This window comes from Kryptolebias marmoratus, linkage group LG9 (assembly GCF_001649575.2).
Source record: "Kryptolebias marmoratus isolate JLee-2015 linkage group LG9, ASM164957v2, whole genome shotgun sequence".
NCBI classification, from domain to species: Eukaryota; Metazoa; Chordata; class Actinopteri; order Cyprinodontiformes; family Rivulidae; genus Kryptolebias; species Kryptolebias marmoratus.
In genome coordinates, this window is record NC_051438.1 from 2,916,148 (window position 1) to 2,936,032 (window position 19,885).

A 19,885-nucleotide genomic window follows, 5' to 3' on the forward strand; every position below is an offset into this window, starting at 1 on the left:
CCACCCCAAGGGCCCACAAGGCCAGCCCCCAAACCACCCACCTTCACTATGTGACGGAGCCGATTAAGGGAGCCCAAAGAGATTGATCCAATGTGTCGGCAGATGCTGTTTCAAGACTAATATGATCTAACAGAAGATTTTTATACTGATTAATGCTAAGATTATTTTTATTTTTCCAATTTAGAAGTATGGTTTTTTTTGCGATGCATAAGGCAGTGAAAATCATGCGACATGTATTTTTCTCCAGGGAGATGTCTTCAAAGGAAGCCAGTAAGCAAACAGACGGAGAAAGAGGAATATTGCATTTCAAACATTTAGACAAGTCTTCACAGACCTGGACCCAGAATCTCTGAACGGGTGGACAGAACCAAAATGCATGGATATAATCATCAGGAATATTGTCAACGCACTGTGAGCATTTGTTAGATGATGTAAATCCCATCTTAAACATTCGTTGACCCGTATAGTGTACCCTATAGAGAACTTTATACTGAATTAATTGTAAATTGGAGATTCTAGTTAATTTAAATGTCTTTAAACATATTTGAGACCAGGTGTTTTGGTCAAAATTGATTGATAAATCTGACTCCCATTTTTTTGTAGGTAGCATTATGGAGTCGTTAATTCTAGACAATTTCTTGTATATTTTAGATACTAATTTGGGGGATTTGAGATTAAGGAACTCTAACACACAAACTGGTGTTTCTATCAGAGTTTTATTAAGCTTAAATTTCTTTTTTATGATAGACTTAATTTGTTGATATTCTAAGAAGTATTTATCTTCCATGTTAAATTTTATTTTTAATTTATTAAATGGAATAAAGTCTACATTTTCATATAAGTGTTCCAGGCGTTCGATTCCCTTTGCTCTCCAACCAGTGAAGTTTATCATGATATTTTCTTGTAGGATGTCAGGATTGTTCCAGATGGGTGTATGTCTACAGGGGATTAATGAAGATTTTGTCATTTTTTGATATTCCCACCATGCTGTCAGAGATGAACTAATGGTGATGCTTTTAAAGCAAGCGTGTTTTTTTATATTTGTGCTAATAAACGGTAGATATGATAACCTAATATTATTGCATAAAGTTTGTTCTATGTCTAACCAAGTTTCATCTAATGTATTCGGACTAATCCATTTGGAAATATATTGTAGCCTATTGGCTAAATAGTAGTGATAGAAGTTGGGAAGTTCTAATCCTCCGGTATCTTTAGATTTCTGTAATGCATTTAAACTTATACGTGGAGTTTTGCTTTTCCAAAGGAATTTGGATATGAAGGAGTCCAATGACTTAAACCATTTAGTTGAAGGTTTATTTGGGATCATTGAAAATAAATAATTTATTCTTGGTAGGATCATCATTTTTACTGAGGCAACTCTGCCCATTAGTGATATGGGCAGCGATTTCCATCTAGTGAGATCATCTTCAATCTTCTTTAAAAGTGGAATATGATTCATTTTAATTAAGTCTTCCAATCTAGGAGAAATATTGATGCCCAAATATGTAATGTTACCTGAATGTAGTCGTTCAATGAGAGGAATGTTAACCACACAGTTTATTGGAAGAACCGTAGATTTTGGCCAATTTATAGAATAATCCGAAACTTTTGAAAACGCGTTTATTAATTCGATAACATTGGATATTGAATTTTCTGAGTTCTGAAGAAAAAGTAAAATATCGTCAGCATAAAGACTAATTTTATGTTCTATATTTTTACACGGTATTCCTTTAATATCCGCGGTTTGTCTCATTGCTGCTGCTAGTGGTTCTATAAAAATAGCAAACAGTGCAGGTGAGAGTGGACATCCCTGCCTAGTCCCCCTCTGTAAACAGAAGCTCTGAGATATTTGATTATTTGTCCTGACACACGCTCTTGGTAAGTTATATAATATTTTTAACCAATTAATGAAATGGTTCCCAAAGCCAAATTTACCCAAGGTAGCAAATAAGAAATTCCAGTTTACCCTATCAAATGCTTTTTCTGCGTCCAATGATAATACAGCTGTTTCAATATTTTTACTATATGAATATTCTATTAAATTAAATAATCTGCGTGTGTTTGTGGTCGAGTGTCTTCCTTTTATAAATCCAGTTTGGTCAGGATGAATAATGAGAGGAATTATCTTCTCTAATCTTTTAGAGAGGACTTTACTAATTATTTTTACGTCTACATTAATTAAAGAGATGGGGCGATAGCTGGAAGGTAATAGTGGGTCTTTGCCTGGTTTTAATAATAGACTAATGTTTGCTAAATTCATATGTATTGGAAGTCTGCCATTTTCTTTTGACTCACAAAGCATTCTGTAAAATACTGGTTCTAAGATAATCCAGAATTCTTTATAGAATTCTGCTGGAAATCCATCTGGGCCTGGGGATTTATTATTAGGCATGTTTTTAATGGCTTCACGGAACTCATCCAATGTTAGTGGTGAGTCTAGTTCTGATGATTGACTACTATTTAGTTTTGGAAGAATTATTCTCTCCAAGAATAGATTATATTAATTAATATATTAATCTTTCTTTAATCAGGCAAATCCTGCTGAGATCACAGATCTCTTTTTCAAGGGCGGTCTGGGCCTGAAGGCAGCTTAACATGCAGGGTTTTAGAGTGTGGGAGAAAACCAGAGTGTCTGGAAAAAACCCACGCAAACACGAGGAGAACATGCAAACTCCACACAGAAAGACCCCGGATTCAAGCCAGGGTTTGAACTCAGGCCCTTCTAATTAAAATAAATAAACTCTGGGAAGAAATGTTCAATGTTTTGCCATTAATTGTTGTGATTATAGGAGCAAGTAATTTAAAGAATGTGACATTAAATTTCAGTATTATGCCATATTAATTATAAATAATTGAAACCATGACCTTTTCTTAGGATTTGGAAAAGTAAAGACCCAAAGATGCAGGCTGTCACAAGGGAGACAAACCTAAAATTTTAATATTCCAAAAATAAAAAGTCTAAAATGGCAGCAAAAATACAAAGTAACACAAAGATCAAGATGGATTAACAAACAGGACATGAAATCAAAATGACTGACCGAAGATTAGTGAGGAGTGAGAGAAGCGGTAAGGCTGAGGTGGTGAGAAGCTGCAGCTAAAACTAACAAAAATGGAGAACAAGTGTGAGAGGATGAGGGCTGAGAAAGGAAACACTTCTCTTCTCTCTCAGGTGCTGAAGCTGAGGCCCCTGGCCCCTCTCGAGTAAAATGTCTGCCCTGTTAGTCATCAGGAGTCAGGCTGTTTCTGAACATGCCCCAGTAAGAATGGTCCCTGGTTAGAACGGCTTGGAGCTATTAATATAGATTAATATTAATTTCTGTAAGGCACTGGGTAAACTCAGGAAACACAAATTTTAAAAATCCTTAATTTTTTTTCTCAATACCAGGGCTCTGTGATTGTGTTAGTCTCCAACTAAATCTTATATGCATAACTTTACATCTTTTTAACCCAAATAACAGACTTACTTGCTATGGTTAGACTAAGCAGACATAACAGACAAGTTGGTGTTGAGATAAACGACCTTTACCTCCCCGAGTTGGTTGATGGGAAAGACTTTCAGGAGACGTTACCTTAAAGTTTAACACATTTATTCAAACACCATTAGTCAATATTCATACAATCATAACACCAGATGGATCTGGGAGACAATCTATGGGAATGAGATACACATCATCTTGAAAACTAGTCAAGCCTTCACCCCAGGATTGTCTGAAGTGACAAAGTATGTTCGTCTGGTTTTATTACTAGGCCCCACTTCCTCCAGAAGATGGGTTGGTGCCTCCGTTCTCTGGAGGTCAATGGACAACTCCTTCCCCCCTCCTTGCTGTCACGTCTGTTGCTCAGTGCTCACATTCCAGGGTACCACCTCTCTCTTTCCACTAAACAACTACTTGTTAAAGCTTTTAAAATGGTGGCTAAATATAAAATGGTGATAAACACAAATCAGATAAAGATACAATAATCGAATGTTAAATAAAGCAAGGGAGAATAATCCGTGTATCATTCCAAATTGGACAGACTGTTATGAAGTTTAATGCAATTTCTCTACAAGATAGACATGAATTTAATTAAATTATTATTATTTACATCAATTGTTACATGTTTCCTTAAGTCACAAATCTATACGAAAGCCCATACATGTCGGTTCAGGCTGACGTCGCCTCCCTGTGAGCCGCTGCTGGATGGACCGATCGGTGATCTGCTCATCTCTCCTGCCTCCCAGCGTCTTCAGTCGAGCGCAGATTATCCGATCAAACGCTGCGTTCAGGCAGACATTCCGCAGATATAATGTCTTTCAGCCGGGTATTATCCCGATCTGTTTATCTTAACAGAGGTAAGTTAACAAGAAAATCACAAAGACATGGTTATGATTTTAAAGACTGCTTGTTTATGTGGATACTTACAGCTAAGAGGTGTTTCTTAAGTTTGACCTTAGCTTAGCTTAGTTTAGCTTAGCATTCATAGCTGTAGTTTTTAAATTTGGGACTGTCATGGCGGATTTGGTTCGGTCATTTTTGTGCATTCTCGGATATTAGTGGCATGGTTTTGTGTTGTTTTCTAGTCTATAAATAGTGTCTGCAGTAACTTTTAGCACCAAGCTTCAGCTACAGCAACAACACATCATTTAAACAAGGCATGTAATATTGTGCTGCGCATTAAAGGGCATTAGTTTGTAGCTGAATTGTTCAGAAAGATGTATGCAACTCGTTTCACCCCCAGCCCAAAAGACAGCATTGTAAATCAGTTAAAAAAAATATATATTTTTTTTACCAACAAAAGGACCAAACTGCTGCACTACACCTTAGCTGGTGTTGTCAGGTCTGCTGCCCCACCTGTCAGGGTCTTTTTGAGCCTGCTTAGATCACCATGGTAACAGAGCACCTCCACCTGTTCACTGATCTTAATGATATCCCAGATGAAATCAGACTGTAACAACAATCAAAGTCCTGTGTCACATTGTCAGATTAGACTAGTTCTAGACAGAGGATGGGCTGGAGGGGGTGGTCGTTACCACCTGGGGTGAGGAATGATCGTTGTTGTTTTTAGGGAGGTCTGCATCCAGAGGGATGGAAAATACATGATGCCATGACAGATTTGGAAGCCATCCGTGTTTTATCATCATATATGTGACAGCACAAAATGATAAAGATTGGGCTGCACGTGGAGAGGTGGCAGCAGATGTTTAACACACAGCTAGAGAAGCATGCCAAAGTGAAAGACTTGATGTTGTGTTTGACACATACCAGAACATCTCAATCAAGAACAGTGAAAGATCCCTGAGAGGAGAAGAGCCAGGCCATCACCTTCAAAGCATTGCATCTTCACAGATAGTGCGGCAGGGGAGGAAATATTTGAGCCATTCATTGTAAATAAATGGAAGAAGGCAGAGTGTCATGAGAAGCTTGAGAGCAAACTACTCTTTGCAACAGTTGGTGATAGGTGCTTCAATGTCACACAAGAAGGTAGTGAAGAGATGCCAGAACTCTAATATGAGCAGGAAGAAGCAGATGGATGTTTGCTCCTCCGTGCTGCCCATGCTGCTACAGAGGGCTTTGCTTTAGAAGATCCAGATGTGTTCATCCTATGAACACGTGTGTGTGTGTGTGTGTACTTTCTGACAGACCTTAAACTAGCATTCACTGGGGAGAGCATTTACACATTTCTTCGTAGTGGGCTTATTATACGAAGCAGCAAAAGGTGGTTTTCATATGCAAAAATCTATTTTGTAGTGTAAACAATCAGATATGCTGGGGAGGAAATTTTGGATAGTTGTTTTTTCTTGATGTTAAGGTAGTTTCTCTGATCCAAACCCTGGCTAAAGTATTTAGTGAGCCACATTCACGCAAAGCAGAAAAGGTATTAGTTGTATCTTTAAAATGTCTGGCTCATGTGAAAAAGAAGGCTCTCACCTGGTTATGACTGGTTTCTTTTTGTCTTTACTGTGGTATTAAGCCCCTGACAGCTAGTCATACAGAGATGTCCATGTAATATGTGTCTGTAGACACATATTTTGTAGTGTAAACATGTAATATGTGTCTGTAGACACATATTACAGAAAGGGGCGAATTAGGGGAAGGATTAGAAACCATGTGCTTAAACAAGAAATGCTACCAGTTCTACAACGCTTTCACCTGTTTCTCAACTCTAGGGATGTAGCCTTTGCTAAAAAAAAAGGCATTTTGTCACCTCAGATGGTACTGGTCCATCAAATTTTGGGTCTGGGCTCATCATCTATTAACTCATCTGCAGTTTTGGTTCCAACCACTGAATGTTGGATTTCCTGCCTGACAGGGCCATCCCCTAAAGCAAAATTGATTTTTCTTGGTTATCGGGTTGGAATGATGGGAATCTGCATCGACCATAATCAGAATAACTACCCAGAATTCCATTTGACATCCGTTTGGGTTTTTCTGGTTTTAGCTACTATTTTGATCATTTTAGCTTTAGCTTCTTTTTTTTTCCTAATTTAAGTTACTGTTCTGCTGCTTTTAGTTGCTTTTCTTTGGTTTTTAGCTTGTGTTCTGCTTATTTTAGCCTCTTAGTCTAAATAGGGTTTTATGTTTGTTTGTTTGTTTAGTTGGATCCAGATCTGCATTCACAAGCTCCAAGCCTGATCTTACCAAGCCAAACTGGCTGCGGGTGGGTCTCGCGTTTGGAACATCTGTTTTCCTCTGGGGCTTGGTAAGTGACTGCGCTCTCCCTCACACAGACATGCATGTTTGTGACAAAACTAATTTCCCAAAAACTGGATCAGCCAGGAACTGCTGATCAAATGTACTGATTACCTGATTATTAGTATCCAGGGTTTCCCCCAGAAAAGAGGCTAAGCCTGGTGGTAGGTGGCCATTCACTGGCCGATCGCCGGCCGATAGTGATTTAGTAAAAAATATAATTAAAGTTGACAGGACAGTTGAAAATATGGATAATTATTATGTGATATTATAAGATATTTGTCAAATATTTACACAACTACAGTTTTAGAAAAAGGCACTTTTAAATACTTTTTTAAACAAAAATACAAAATTAGTATTTAAAATAAATACTAATTGTTTGCACTCAATTTGAATCCTAATTTAAGTCACATTTACAAATAAATTAAATTTACATAAATGAGAAAATGCAAACAAAGCACCAACACACGTCTCACATCAAGGCCAATGAATAACAACAGAGAACTCTGATAAACAGACAGATGCTGTGCTGTACTGTGCTTTTTGTGGCACAGGCTGCATGTTGGATCACTACATGGAACAACAAAACAGAGCATATCTAATGCTGAATTTAATAGCATCATTTTACTGATAAACAAGGATAAATTAGCTCACATCATATCAATATTTTCACTAAGTACAAAACATGCTTACCATATTCGGTGTTGTAAAGCCAGCCGCTGAATTTCGGCTCAACTAACCATTGTGGTCTATAAACACTCCTTTTTATCGGCGGCGGCAGAAAGTTGGGAGGTGCACGACCACGCAACGCAACACCACGCGGGGCCTTCGCGCTGGGGCAGGGACAGCGCAATTGCGTCACTGTTGGCGCGTGCACCTTTGCGCGGTGATCAATGCGTCAAGTTAATGCGGGTGGGGAAAAAACGTGCATAAAAAATGATGTATTTTACAATAAACAAGCGGAGCTTAGCCTGGCGGTGGGGAAGGAAAAGCCTGGCGGCCCGCCAGGCTTATAATATACTGGGGAAAACCCTGATTATTATTATTATTATTATTATTGATTGGACCATCTGTAGAAAAGCAGGAGTTTTGCTGCTCTGTAGCATACAGGTGCGTTTTAGCACAACACCAAGATGGAAAGACATCAGCAATGACTTAAGAGAAGCAACTGTTGCTGCCCATTAATCTGGGAAGGGTCAAAGGTCATTTCCAAACTATTTGGAGTCTATCATTCTACAGAGAGAAAACCTATTCACAAATGGAAAACACTTAATACAGCTGTAAATGTTCCCAGGAGCGGACATCCCAGTGAATTCACCCCTTCAGAACCTGCAGCACTCAGAGAAATGAGCTTCATCTCAAACTCTGCAGGCCTCAGTTAGCAGGTTAAAGGTTAAAGGTCATGACAGGATGATTTGAGAAAAACTGAGCAAGTATGGCTTGTTTGGAAGGGTTGGAGGATAAAGCCTCTTCTCTCTAAGACAACATGGCAGCAGAACTTCGGTTTGTAAAGTTTCACCTAAATGAACCACAGTCTTCAGGAACGATGTCCTTCAGACAGATCAGTGATTCTTAAAAGGTGTGAAGACTCTCTGTTAAGCTGCTAGCATCATCTGCTCTAAAAGATGTCCACACTTTTGGATTTAGTTCTTTATTAATAGGGCTACACTTCCTTTTTTTCCCTTGTAGTATTTTTGAACACTAAATTATATTTAAATGTCAAACATTACAAATGTCAAATGTGCAAACATTTAAATGTAATCAGGCAGACTTACAGAACCACTATGTGAGAGCACTGCTTGCTTCTGCTGGGTTGGTCAACGTGGTTTGCATTTGTCAATGTGTTTTATGACACATTGATTTACATACATAACTGAATAAATTGTGGCAAACTTGCTGTGAATGACGAGCAAATGTTTTTGCTACAGTTTAGTCACAAGGAGTCCTAACTAGGACTCAAGTTTTCTCACAATTTATTCTCTTCCTTTTAATGTCACAAATTGGTTTTATAGGTCATTAAATTCTTCCACTTTATTTACAGGTTAGAGGGCAACAAACAGTAAAAGAAAAAAAAGAAAGGGGGTGGGAATACCTTTTAGAATTTTTTCAGATCAAATGCCTGTAGTGAATGTCAAAAGACATCATGATGAGTTTAGTCTGAAATGATCTGTGTAAGCTACAAGGTACAAGTACTTACATTTGAGTATTTGCTGATATCGGCACTTTGTACAATTACTAATCATTGACGTTCAGTCAGGTGAGGCATGATGAGGAAAACACTCTCACAACAGTAAAATAAAGCAACTATTATATTTTTAATGCCTAATTTATGTTACAAACGCAATTTATTTCTTTATTTGTTGCCAATATAATGTTTATAAGCACTTGTAATATACATTATATTTTTCTATTTCTATTTTACATATATTTATTACATATTTAATCCTGTTGATATGATATAAAACCACGTAAAAAAGGAGTGAGACATGCAGTGACCTGCTTCTGTCTGCAGGGGGTGCCTATGAGCTGACAGCCTGATTCTTCTTCTGTTGGTTTTTTTTCTTCTTCTGTTATTGAACCTAAGTAAAAGCATCAAAGTGAGGAGCTCTGCACCATCTGTTTATGTTTTGATCTGACTGATAAAATGGAAGATTCAGTATTATCTAAACTTTAAAATCTTCTAAAACTGGACTTTGAATCAAAACTTGTTTTAACTCAGATCTATGGAGCATCAAACAGTTTTTATCCCCCACCTTCTCAAAGGTGATTACTGACATACCTTGAGGTAAATGTTTTTTATTACTTAATTTGAACTAACAGAGGTTTGAAGTAAAGACAAGTGAGTGCAGAGAGACAGACCATCCCCTCTCTCTCCACCAGCACCACCACGTCTGATCAGATCCAAACTCCTCCTTTGAGGACTTTTTGTTTTTTTAACTAACACTGAAACAAAAACCAGAACTCACAGCAGGCCTTTATAGATCACCCTGAATAATCTGTTAAAGTGGCGACATTCAGGTTTTCTGTCATTAATATCACATTAAAGACAGAATATATTCAGCATGCATCTTAATTGTTAATTGCGTGAATGTGATTCTGTCAGACTCTTCTTCATCACATAAACTTCACCGCACATCACTGGTACTAATAAATGCCATTAAGTCGTGGTACTGTGGCATCAAAACACTGAAGTACATGTACAGGCACACGGTATCAGAACCAATATTAGATACTGGTATCGGTGCACCCCTTAATAATCAGGTTATTTACCAACAGGTCAGTAAGAGGACTGGGTATTATTTTATTAACCTTTATTTAACAAGGCAAATCCCACTGAGATCTCTGTCTCTTTTTGAAGGGTGTTCTGCATGTTTTTAGACTGTGGGAGGAAACTGGAGCACCCTGAGAAAATCCACATAAACTCGAGGAAAACATGCAAACTCCACACAGAGAACCCTTGTCCAACCCGGGTTTCAACCCAGGGCCTTCTTGCTGTGAGGCAACAGTGCTAACCACAAAGCAATTGTACTGCCCAAAGTATAAAAAAAGCATTTTAGAGAGGCTGAATCTCTCAGAAGTAAAGCTAGTCAGAGGTTCACCAGTCTGCAAAAAACGGCAAAGAAAAGAAAAACAGCAGAACAATTTCAGGATAAAGTTTATCAACAGATAATATAATAAGTCTTTTTCAGGGAAGGCCTTACATATTTCAGCAAGACAATCTAAACCACAGACTGCATCCATTCCAGCAGCAGAGCTTCATAGCAGAAGAGTCCAACTGCTGAACTGACCTGCCTGCAGTCCAGACCTCACCGACTGAAAGCATGTGATTCATCATGAAATAGAAAAATTAAGCAAAGAAGACCCAGAACTGCTGAACAGCTAGAATCCTACACCAGACAAGAGTGGGACAAGATCCCCTGTTATGTCCAGTCAAAGAGCTCTGGATGCAACATTTAAAAAAATATATAGTCTCGACCCCCAAATCACACCCAGGGGAAAACCTCCAAAATAAAGTGTGATTTATTTACAAGATGAATAACATATACACAATAAAGCAAACAAGTTTAGAGTAAACAAAAGCTAAAACAATAAACAAAACTATATTTTTTAATGGAGTGCTTTCTAAAACCTAAGTGAAAATAAACACTAATTAAACCTGGCTTCCTTATCTAATAAAATCAGGAGAAAACTTGATCTAAAGGAAATGACAGTTCACCCCTACAGTGTCTGTAATTAACATATACAAGTGATTTGGTTTATTTACAAAGTGTACAGTTACAAACAAATGCTTAGAATGTTCACTAAATCACAAATTACTATGAATGTTTTTGAGGGCCGAAAGGCAAAACTCTGCTGAACACAAATAATACACAAATAATTAACACGATTCAGCCAAGTCCTTAACATTCTCCTCACGTTTCCACGCAGGCTGTGGTTGGAATGACTCAGATGACTCACCTGGATGTTCACAAGCTCCTGATTCTGATGGATTTTAGTCCCGACAGTGTTGAAACGCTGATACTTGTACCTGACGTGTGTCTTTCTGTTTGTCGCCTGCAGCTTTTCAAACAGCACAGCACAGATGTTCACGAGTACAAAGTGAGGAATGGTCTTCAGTGACCCGGGGTAATGACAGGTGAGTCTCTGCAGCTTTGCAGTCAGGATTAACGGTTCTGGCAGCGACACAAATGGTGCATCAGGATGATTTGTTGTTGGAACCAAAGACCAGGTTTTCAAAACCAACTATGCCCCAAGTTGGCAGAAAAATTACCATTTGAACACAAAAGCAGAAGCTAAGAACAACCTGCCGAAGTAAAAATGATCTTTTAGGGAAAAATGATTTCAGGTGGAATTTTAGTTTTCAGCTTTACTGACACTGGAGGGACACTGGGACGTAAGACTTCCACTGAGTCTAGCCTATAAAACACTTGTCTCATTCCGACTTCAACTTCCAGGTTCCTGTCAGGTGTCGAGTTTTTATTTGTCATCAGCTGGAATGACAGAGGACTCATGAAAAAAGAAATTCAAAATTTTCTCCAGACAAATGATTTCTCAGACATCCCTCTGGTGCCCAGTTCTTGATCCTCCTGCAGAACTTCAGTCTGTCCTCCATGTTTTTCTAGGACATGAAGGGCAGACTGTACCAGGTACATTCTTGGTACTTACAGGGTACCTTGTAAGTACCAGGCTATACTGTGTACTGCTGTGTATCGCTACATGTTCTTTTCAACATATTAATATACATCTGATCCCTCTGAAGTACAATCTTAAAACCAAATCATCGCCACAAACACGGAAGCCACAAAGTTTGTGAAACCCAACCGTTGTGTCACTGACAGAACCTTTGACCTCGACTGTAGATGCGGCTGAAACAAGGCGTTTAGCTGCTGTAAATCATCAGGTCAGTGAGAAGGTGGACTTGTCTGCATGTAATGAAATCAATAAAACACAGTTCTGTGTTTCTTGTGTTGCAGGACGTCATCAGGTCCTCCCTGCTCCGTGGTTCTGGTTCCTCTGATCCTTCACCCTGAACAATGTAAATTAAAATAAATGTTTGTCATGCGAAAACACCCAAGTCATGAATAGTTTGTGTGCATGAATTCACTGTTAGGGTGAAGGTTCTACCACAGATATAGGGTTTATTTCTCTATTAGTTCACATCTAGCCTTAGGACACAGAACAAGATCTACACCGAGTCAAGTTTAAACAAAAAGTCTTCAAACAATGAAACTAAACCTAACAGATAGAAGAACACTCAACTGTACCAAAAGCTCTTTTACAGCTTTGTTACTCACATTCATTTCAGAGTTACATCTGTAAACACAGCGCAGTCAAATAAAACCTTCACGATTTCATCAAAGTCTTTCTGTGGGAAAAGCAGAGACTGCTGCTTGATAAAACCAAACTCCCCACAGGAAGGTTTTCTGAGCCAGAGGTGACGGTTTGAGCTGTTCTCGCTCATCAGGTGCAACAAGTGCCACCTGTCTGCTATTTGATGTGAAAGACTGTTTGGATAATTAACCTGGTCACATGACAGCAGGTTAAAAGTTATTCATGTAGTCTTATTTCACTATAAACATTTCAAATTAAAAGCCTTTTCGAACCTTGAAAATAACGCTATGTGTGGTCTCTTATCGCAAGATAAAAAAATGTTAGGTCAGTATCTTTAAAACTGACTGCATTCTAGACCTTTTTGTGTTTGGCTAATGTCCGTGGCAGCCATCTTGTATTGAATTGACTTAAAAAATGAATGTAGATATACATCTGATAAAATGGTACACCACAATTTTATGAAGACACTTATGTCATCATTTGATCTCCAACAAACATTTGGCATCACAACACACCTCTGACCTTTTATCAGCTCCTCTACCAGTCAACAGAGTGGCAGAAAACCATCAGGTGGTACTGCTTACAACAGGACAGCCATCTGGGGCACAGTTTTAGAAAAGTAGAATTTAGTAGTCCAGGATAAGTAAGTAAGTAAAAATTTATTTGTATAGCACATTTCAGCAGCAAGGCATTCAAAGTGCTTTACATCATCAAAACATCAGTAAAATCATTACAATAATCAAAAACATCACACAGTAGATCATCAGAACATTAGAATCATCACATAAAATCATAAAAAATCATTGAGCAGATACACAATCATAAAGAGATGGTCAATATGTAATAAGATATTTTGTTCAGAGCAGCTTTTCACCTGAATTTGTTTGCGGACTACCAATAAAAGGCAGCTCTAAACAGGTGGGTTTTCAGCCTTGATTTAAAGGAGTTTAGTGTTTCAGCTGTTTTGCAGTTTTCCGGGAGTTTGTTCCAGATTNGTTTGGTTCTGGTTCTGGGGACACAAAGTAGACCAGAACCAGAAGACCTGAGTGTTCTGGAGGGTTGATACGACGATAATAAGTCTTTAATCTGTTCAGTGATTTATAAACTAAAAGAAGTATTTTAAAGTCTATTCTCTGAGCTACAGGGAGCCAGTGTAGGGACTTTAAAACCGGGTGATGTGCTCCATTTTTCTGGTCTTAGTGAGAACACGAGCAGCTGCTGCAGCTGTCTGATTGAGTTTTTTTGGCAGACCTGTGAAGACACTGTTGCAGAAATCGAGACGACTAAAGATGAACGCGTGCATAATTTTCTCTAGGTCTTGTTGTGACATTAGTCCTTTAATTCTGGAGATGTTCTTCAGGTGGTAGAAAGCCGACTTTGTAACTGTTTTTATATGTCCCTTAAGGTTCAGGTCTTAGTCCATTACTACACCCAGGTTTTGGGCCTGATCACTAGTTTTTAGCTGTAATACCTGAAGCTGCGTGCTGACTCTTGATCGTTCCTCTTTAGGTCCAAAGATAATAATTTCAGTCTTGTTTCTGTTCAGCTAGAGAAGGTTTTGGCACATCCACGCAGTGATTTGCTCTAAGCATCTGTTCAGTGCTAGGATAGGTTCAGAGTCACCTGGTGACATCGTAATATAGAGCTGTGTATCATCTGCATAGTTATGGTAACTAATGTTGTTACTTGTTATAATCTGGGCTATTAGGAGCATGTAGATATTAAATAGAGAAGTAAAAGAAGTAATCTCATCTTAACTAAGTCCTAGATTTTCTGTAATTATCAAGACAAGTTTCTGCTCGCACATCATTTGGAGTGTTCAATGGTTTCCACGGTTCTTCCTCAGGTGCATCGTTTGAATGACTGTCTCATTTGAACACAAACAAATTCTAAAGTTCAAGGAAAGTTTTCTCACATTTCACTCAGTGATTCTTGTGACATTATTACTTCTACAAAAAACTGTTTGCATCCTGAAACGCACTAAGGCCTGTTGTAGACTGGAAATGGTGACAAAACAAACTTCTATTACGGAAAACATTTTAAAACTCTGCACTGTTTTCTATAAGTTTCACTGCACAGCCATTTGCTACATTAAAAGTAACCTAAAGTTTTCACAAATAATAATAATAATAATAAAAATAATCCATTGAAATAAGCCAGAGATCACATGAAACAGACAATAGAGCGAAGTAAAAGTGATGTTTATTCTAAATTCAAGTAGAAATTTACACAATCTTTTAAAAACCAGGTCTGAATGTGGTGATGTTCAATTCAATTCAAAGATACTTTATTAATCCCAAAGGGAAATTAAATGTTATTGTAGCTCATAATCCTGGTTTCATTAAAGAGTTGTTATAGATGCTGATGGCTGTGGGCAGGAAGGATCTCCTGTAGTGGTCTGTCCCGATGTGTCCTCGGCCCTGGTGTCCTCAAAGAGCCCCACCAGGTGAGCCTCGCTGGCCTCCTATGGAGCCATGATGGCCGAGCTCTGGAAGCGCAGGTCGGTCTTGAACTCCTGGGCGATCTCCCGGACTAGGTGCTGGAAGGGCAGCTTCTGGATGAGCAGATCGGTGGACTTCTGGTAGTGGTGGATCTCCCTGAGAGCCACGGTTCTGATCCTGTAGAGGTGAGGCTTCTTCAGTCCGCCGGCCGGGGCGCTCTTGCTGGCAGCTTTGGTGGCGAGCTGCTTCCTGGGAGCTTTACCTCCAGAGGATTTACAGGCGCTCTGCTTGGTTCTGGCCATGACTGGACTTCAGGGTTCTTCACATTTAACACTTGTTGTCATGGTTACGCATCATAACAAAATGTCCAAAAGTAAAAAAGGTTTCAGTAAAAATCCTTCCAGCTGCACAGCATCCGATACCAGAGGAAATACTGATCTAAAAAAAGTGATTTACATCCAGAAAAAAAGAGGAATAACATTTTCAAAAGCAACATCTCAGAGTGAATGGAACAGAGCTACTCCAACATGCAGCCACCTTGAACGGCACAATTCTAGAAGTCATGTTAACATCAGTGTTAGTTTAGATATTTTATAAAAGATCCACTCATCTCTCAGCTAAGATACAAGCTGATATCCAGTCATTTCTGGAGATGTGACTATTCTATTTCTGCATCAATTCGTTTTGAATTTTAATTTACCTTACATGTCCATCAAAGAATGCACAAGCATTATTTTAAACAGTCAGAAGTAAAACTAATGAAACTAATTTACTGCTTTTTAAAATGGTTCTTAATAAATAACATACTGTCCCAATACCAGTGCCTTGACTTCAGGGAGCATCAGTATAAAATTAACATCTACTAGTGATTTTAAAACCAATACTTGTCCACAGAAAACTGGGACAGAATTATGAGCTTTGAATAAACTATTCTTATTCCTCACTCAGGAAATTGATAAACTATTTTTTCAGCTTGTGATACTTTTGCCCAAAACCTCTTTTTTTTATTTTTTTTTACTTTTCAGCAGATTAGCTGATTATAGGATATAGATAGTCTATAATTCTGAGAATAATAGAATAAACACAGTTAAATTTTAAAAACTGTAAAACCCCAGCTGCATTTTTGCAACAAAACAATGATAAATCTCCATATAAATAAAGTCAAACAAACTGGAAGTTATCTTTGCTGTAAAATTATAGTTTGTTTCTGTGTCATGATATTTAATAACTGAAGCACTGCTAAGATGTGCGTGTAGCTGACGCGTTTCCACGGAAAATAAAATTATATAAAAACTATGAAAACCAAGAAGAAATAATGACTAAATGTTTCTTTATGAAGAGATATCCCTCAGAGCTTAAGGAAATGTGAACGAACTTAACATCACAAAGTGAACCAATAAGAGGTGTGAAAGCAACAGGACCAGAAGGCCCAGTCACTTTATAGTAGACCAAAGCTGTTCCCATGCTACAGGACCAGGAGACCATCACTGCATGGTCCTGCACAGCTGTCTTGTGCCTCTTTTACATGGACCCTACACGGACCCCATGTTGCAGGACTGCTTTTAGCCAGGGTGGATCTGAAGGACTATACATTATCTGTGTGTAGCTCCATCCATCCATTTTCTTTACCCACTTTTTCCCGTTCCAGGGGAGCTGGTGTCTATCTCCAGCAATCATTGTGTGAGAGACAAAGTTTACCCTAGACAGGTCACAAGTTCATCACAGTAGACACAAAGAGACAAAGGAGACAGACAAGTAATCACTCTCTCACTCACACCTAAGGAAAATGTAGATAATGCCACCAGCATCAGAAGGAAGATCATGTCTATCTCAACCAGAAACCTTGGCTGAACTGAGAGGTGAGATGTCACTTGAGATGCAGCTTTCTGATCAGAAGACACTCTGGCACTGAACGAAGCAAGGAGGAATCTGGGGACTGGAGTAAAGCTTTTCATTTAGGTTTACTCTGCAGTGCTGGGGGAGACACAAAGGAGATTGCTCTAATGTTCCAACAGCATTTATTTAGTCTCAGAGGATGCTAACACAGTACCAATCCATGTGGCAACTTATATTACAGCTAATTAGAACATCCGAGCACATCTATGGCTACCTTACTGCTATACATTAACAGGGAGCTGCACACGTGGCTGCATTGCACCACATTCATCTTGGGACTTATGTCACAGAGTATATGGTACATGGCTTGGACAGTGTGTATATATATATATATATATATATATATATATATATATATCTCAGACTGACAGAAGTGAGGCTGCAAATACGCCGACGCCACAGAGCCCTCTGACTGCCACCAATAGGCAAGGTAGGTGAAGTGTCTTGCCCAAGGATACAACGGCTGAGACTGACTGAGCGGGGCCGGCTCAAACCGGCAACAGGACGAACCCCTACCACTCACATCTCTGTAATGCCCTGATGCCCCTTACAGAGCAAGGTTGGGCTGGTATCACCACCCCTGGAACAACTCTCTTTGAACAGTTAGAAACCTCCAGCAGAACCAGAACCAGGCTCAGGATGAGCGGCCATCTTCCTTAAATGGCTGGAGTTAGAGAGGAAAAGAAAGAGACACAGACAAACACAGAACAACTTGTTCAAGTGTAGTTTCTATTGGAAGACAGACAGAGATAAACACATGTTAATAATGGAAATAATTACAAATACAAAATGGAGAGTAGCGCGGCGGGCAGGCAGCTCACAGAGAGGGTTTCACACAACTGAAGCTATGTTCCAGTGACAATCTGATCCCAGCAGCTCCCTAATAAAGCCCAGGAGGCAAATTAGGAAATTAGCTGCAGCTGCTGCGGTAGGACAGCCAGGAATCAATCAGGAGGTGTAGAGCTGGAATCCCACAGCCTCCTTTTCTACTTTTAGAAACTCTAGGAACCACAAGTAAACCTGCAGTCCAAGAGCAAAGTGTTCTGTTAGGAAAATATGGAACAACAAGATATTTTATATAGGATGGAGCTTTGCTGTAGAGGGCTTTGTATGTTAGGAGTAAGATTTTAAATTCTATTCAGAATTTGTCAGGGAGCCAGTGGAGAGAAGCTAAAACTGGAGAAATATGATCTCTACTTCTAACTCTCATCAGTTAGAAGTAGAGCTCATAGATCAACTGAAGACTTTTCAAAGAGTTTTTGGACACCCAGATAATAAAGAATTACAATATTCCAACCTAGACGTGATAAATGCATGGACCAGTACTTTTGGATCATTTTGGGACAAGATGGGTCTAATTTTAGTGATATTATGTAGGTGGAAGAAAGCAGACCTGGTAATATTTTCTGTATGGGGGTTAAAAAAATATGCTGATCAAAACTATCACCAAGGTTCTTTACATTAGAACTGGAGGCCAAATGAATGCCATCCAGAGGAAGTGAAAAGCTTCAAAGTTTGTTCCTAAGGTTTTATATTTAATTTAGATTATACATAATTGATGTTTTTACTTCTGTATCTCTATATTTGATTATGATGATTTTATGATGTTTGATATGTTTTTATCTGTATTTGATTATGTACCTGATTGTTGTTTCTCTGTTGTAAAGCACTTTGACTCGCCTGAGATTTGACTCGAAAAGTGGTATAAAAATAAATTTCACTTTCACTTTCACGAAGATGCTCAGGTCCAAAAACCAATACCTTTGTCTTGTCTGAGTTTAGAAGCAGAAAATTAAGAGTCATCTAGATTTTTATGGCTTTAAGACACGCTTGTAATGTAAGTAACCAATTGTATCCATCAGGTTTTATAGATAAAGTTAACTGAGTATCATCAGCATAACAATGAAAACAATGGGGCAGTGGTTAGAGCTGTCGCCTCGCAACAAGTTTGCAGGATCGCATCTTGGCCTGTGGACTTTCCATGTCCTCCCTCCCTGCCCACACATGGGTTTACTCCAGGTACTACAGTTTCCTCCCACAAACCACAAACATGCATGTTAAGTTAACTTGTCCCTAGGTGTGAGTGAGAGTGTAAATGGTTGTTTGTCTCTATGTGTCTGTGTGATGGACTTGCAACCTGTCCGAGGTGTTCCCCGCCTCTTGCACAGTGACTGCTGGAGATACGTACCAGCTCCCCGTGACCCAGAATGGAGAAGAAGGTAAAGAAAATGGATGGATGGAGTATTGGTCCAAGCACTGAACCCTAAAGAACTCCATGACTAACTCTGATGTATAAAGAAGGTTGATTAACATGAACAATCTGTAATATATCAGATAGTTTAAATATGATTTAATATGATCAGTTGTATCAAATGCTGCTCTGAGAACTAACAGGACAAGTATGGAGACAAGTCCACTGTCTGAGGCCATGAGGATATCATTAGTAACTTTCCCCAGTGCTGTTTCTGTGATATGATAAGCTTTAAATGCTGACTGAAACTCCTCAAACTGATTATTTCTGTTCAGATGTTCACACAACTGATTTTGTTGAAATATTTAGACAAAGCAAAGCCCAGTCTCTTCAAGAGGCTTTGAAAAAGTTATTCATGTTTTTATCTCATCTTGTTTGGACTACTTCAACTTCTTGTTTGTAGGTTTAGACCAATTGTCCCTTTCGTTGTTTGCAGGAGCTGCTCAATTATTAACAGATGGGATCCGGTCAAAGTTCAAGGTCAAAGGTTAAGGTTACAGATCAGCCCGTGCTCTAACTGTCCAGCTGTATAACAGGAATGTTAAACACCAGCGCTGGACATCTCTTGGGTCAAAGGTGATTACTGTTGATTTCAAGGTGAAGGGGTGAAAGGTCAAGGTCACAAATGACCTTGTGCTCTAACTCTGCAACAGTGTAATGTAGGAATGTCAAACTGCACACCTGGACAACTAATGGGTCAAAGTTGATGCCTGTTGATTTCAAGGTTCATGGGGTCAATGAACAGATTTGGATGAAATTTTCAGGAACTGGATTAAATTTCAGTGGCCTTGGTG

At 38.8% G+C, this 19,885-nt stretch overlaps 2 protein-coding genes across 2 annotated transcripts; one reads left to right on the forward strand and one right to left on the reverse strand.

Moving 5' to 3' along the window:
- The first annotated feature begins 4,181 nt into the window (after positions 1-4,181).
- ndufc1 (NADH:ubiquinone oxidoreductase subunit C1) lies at positions 4,182-12,778 on the forward strand. The gene is made up of 4 exons (XM_017439168.3): positions 4,182-4,333; positions 6,578-6,681; positions 11,232-11,307; positions 12,146-12,778. Exons 1-3 carry the CDS (start codon positions 4,288-4,290, stop codon positions 11,289-11,291), a joined length of 210 nt encoding a protein of 69 aa, XP_017294657.1. The 5' UTR covers positions 4,182-4,287; the 3' UTR covers positions 11,292-11,307; positions 12,146-12,778.
- A 2,189-nt stretch (positions 12,779-14,967) lies between these two features.
- On the reverse strand, positions 14,968-15,246 carry LOC119617302 (histone H3.3C-like). Its single transcript, XM_037977230.1, has one exon. The coding sequence runs from the start codon at positions 15,244-15,246 to the stop codon at positions 14,968-14,970; it is 279 nt and encodes a 92-aa protein (XP_037833158.1).
- Positions 15,247-19,885: the final 4,639 nt, after the last annotated feature.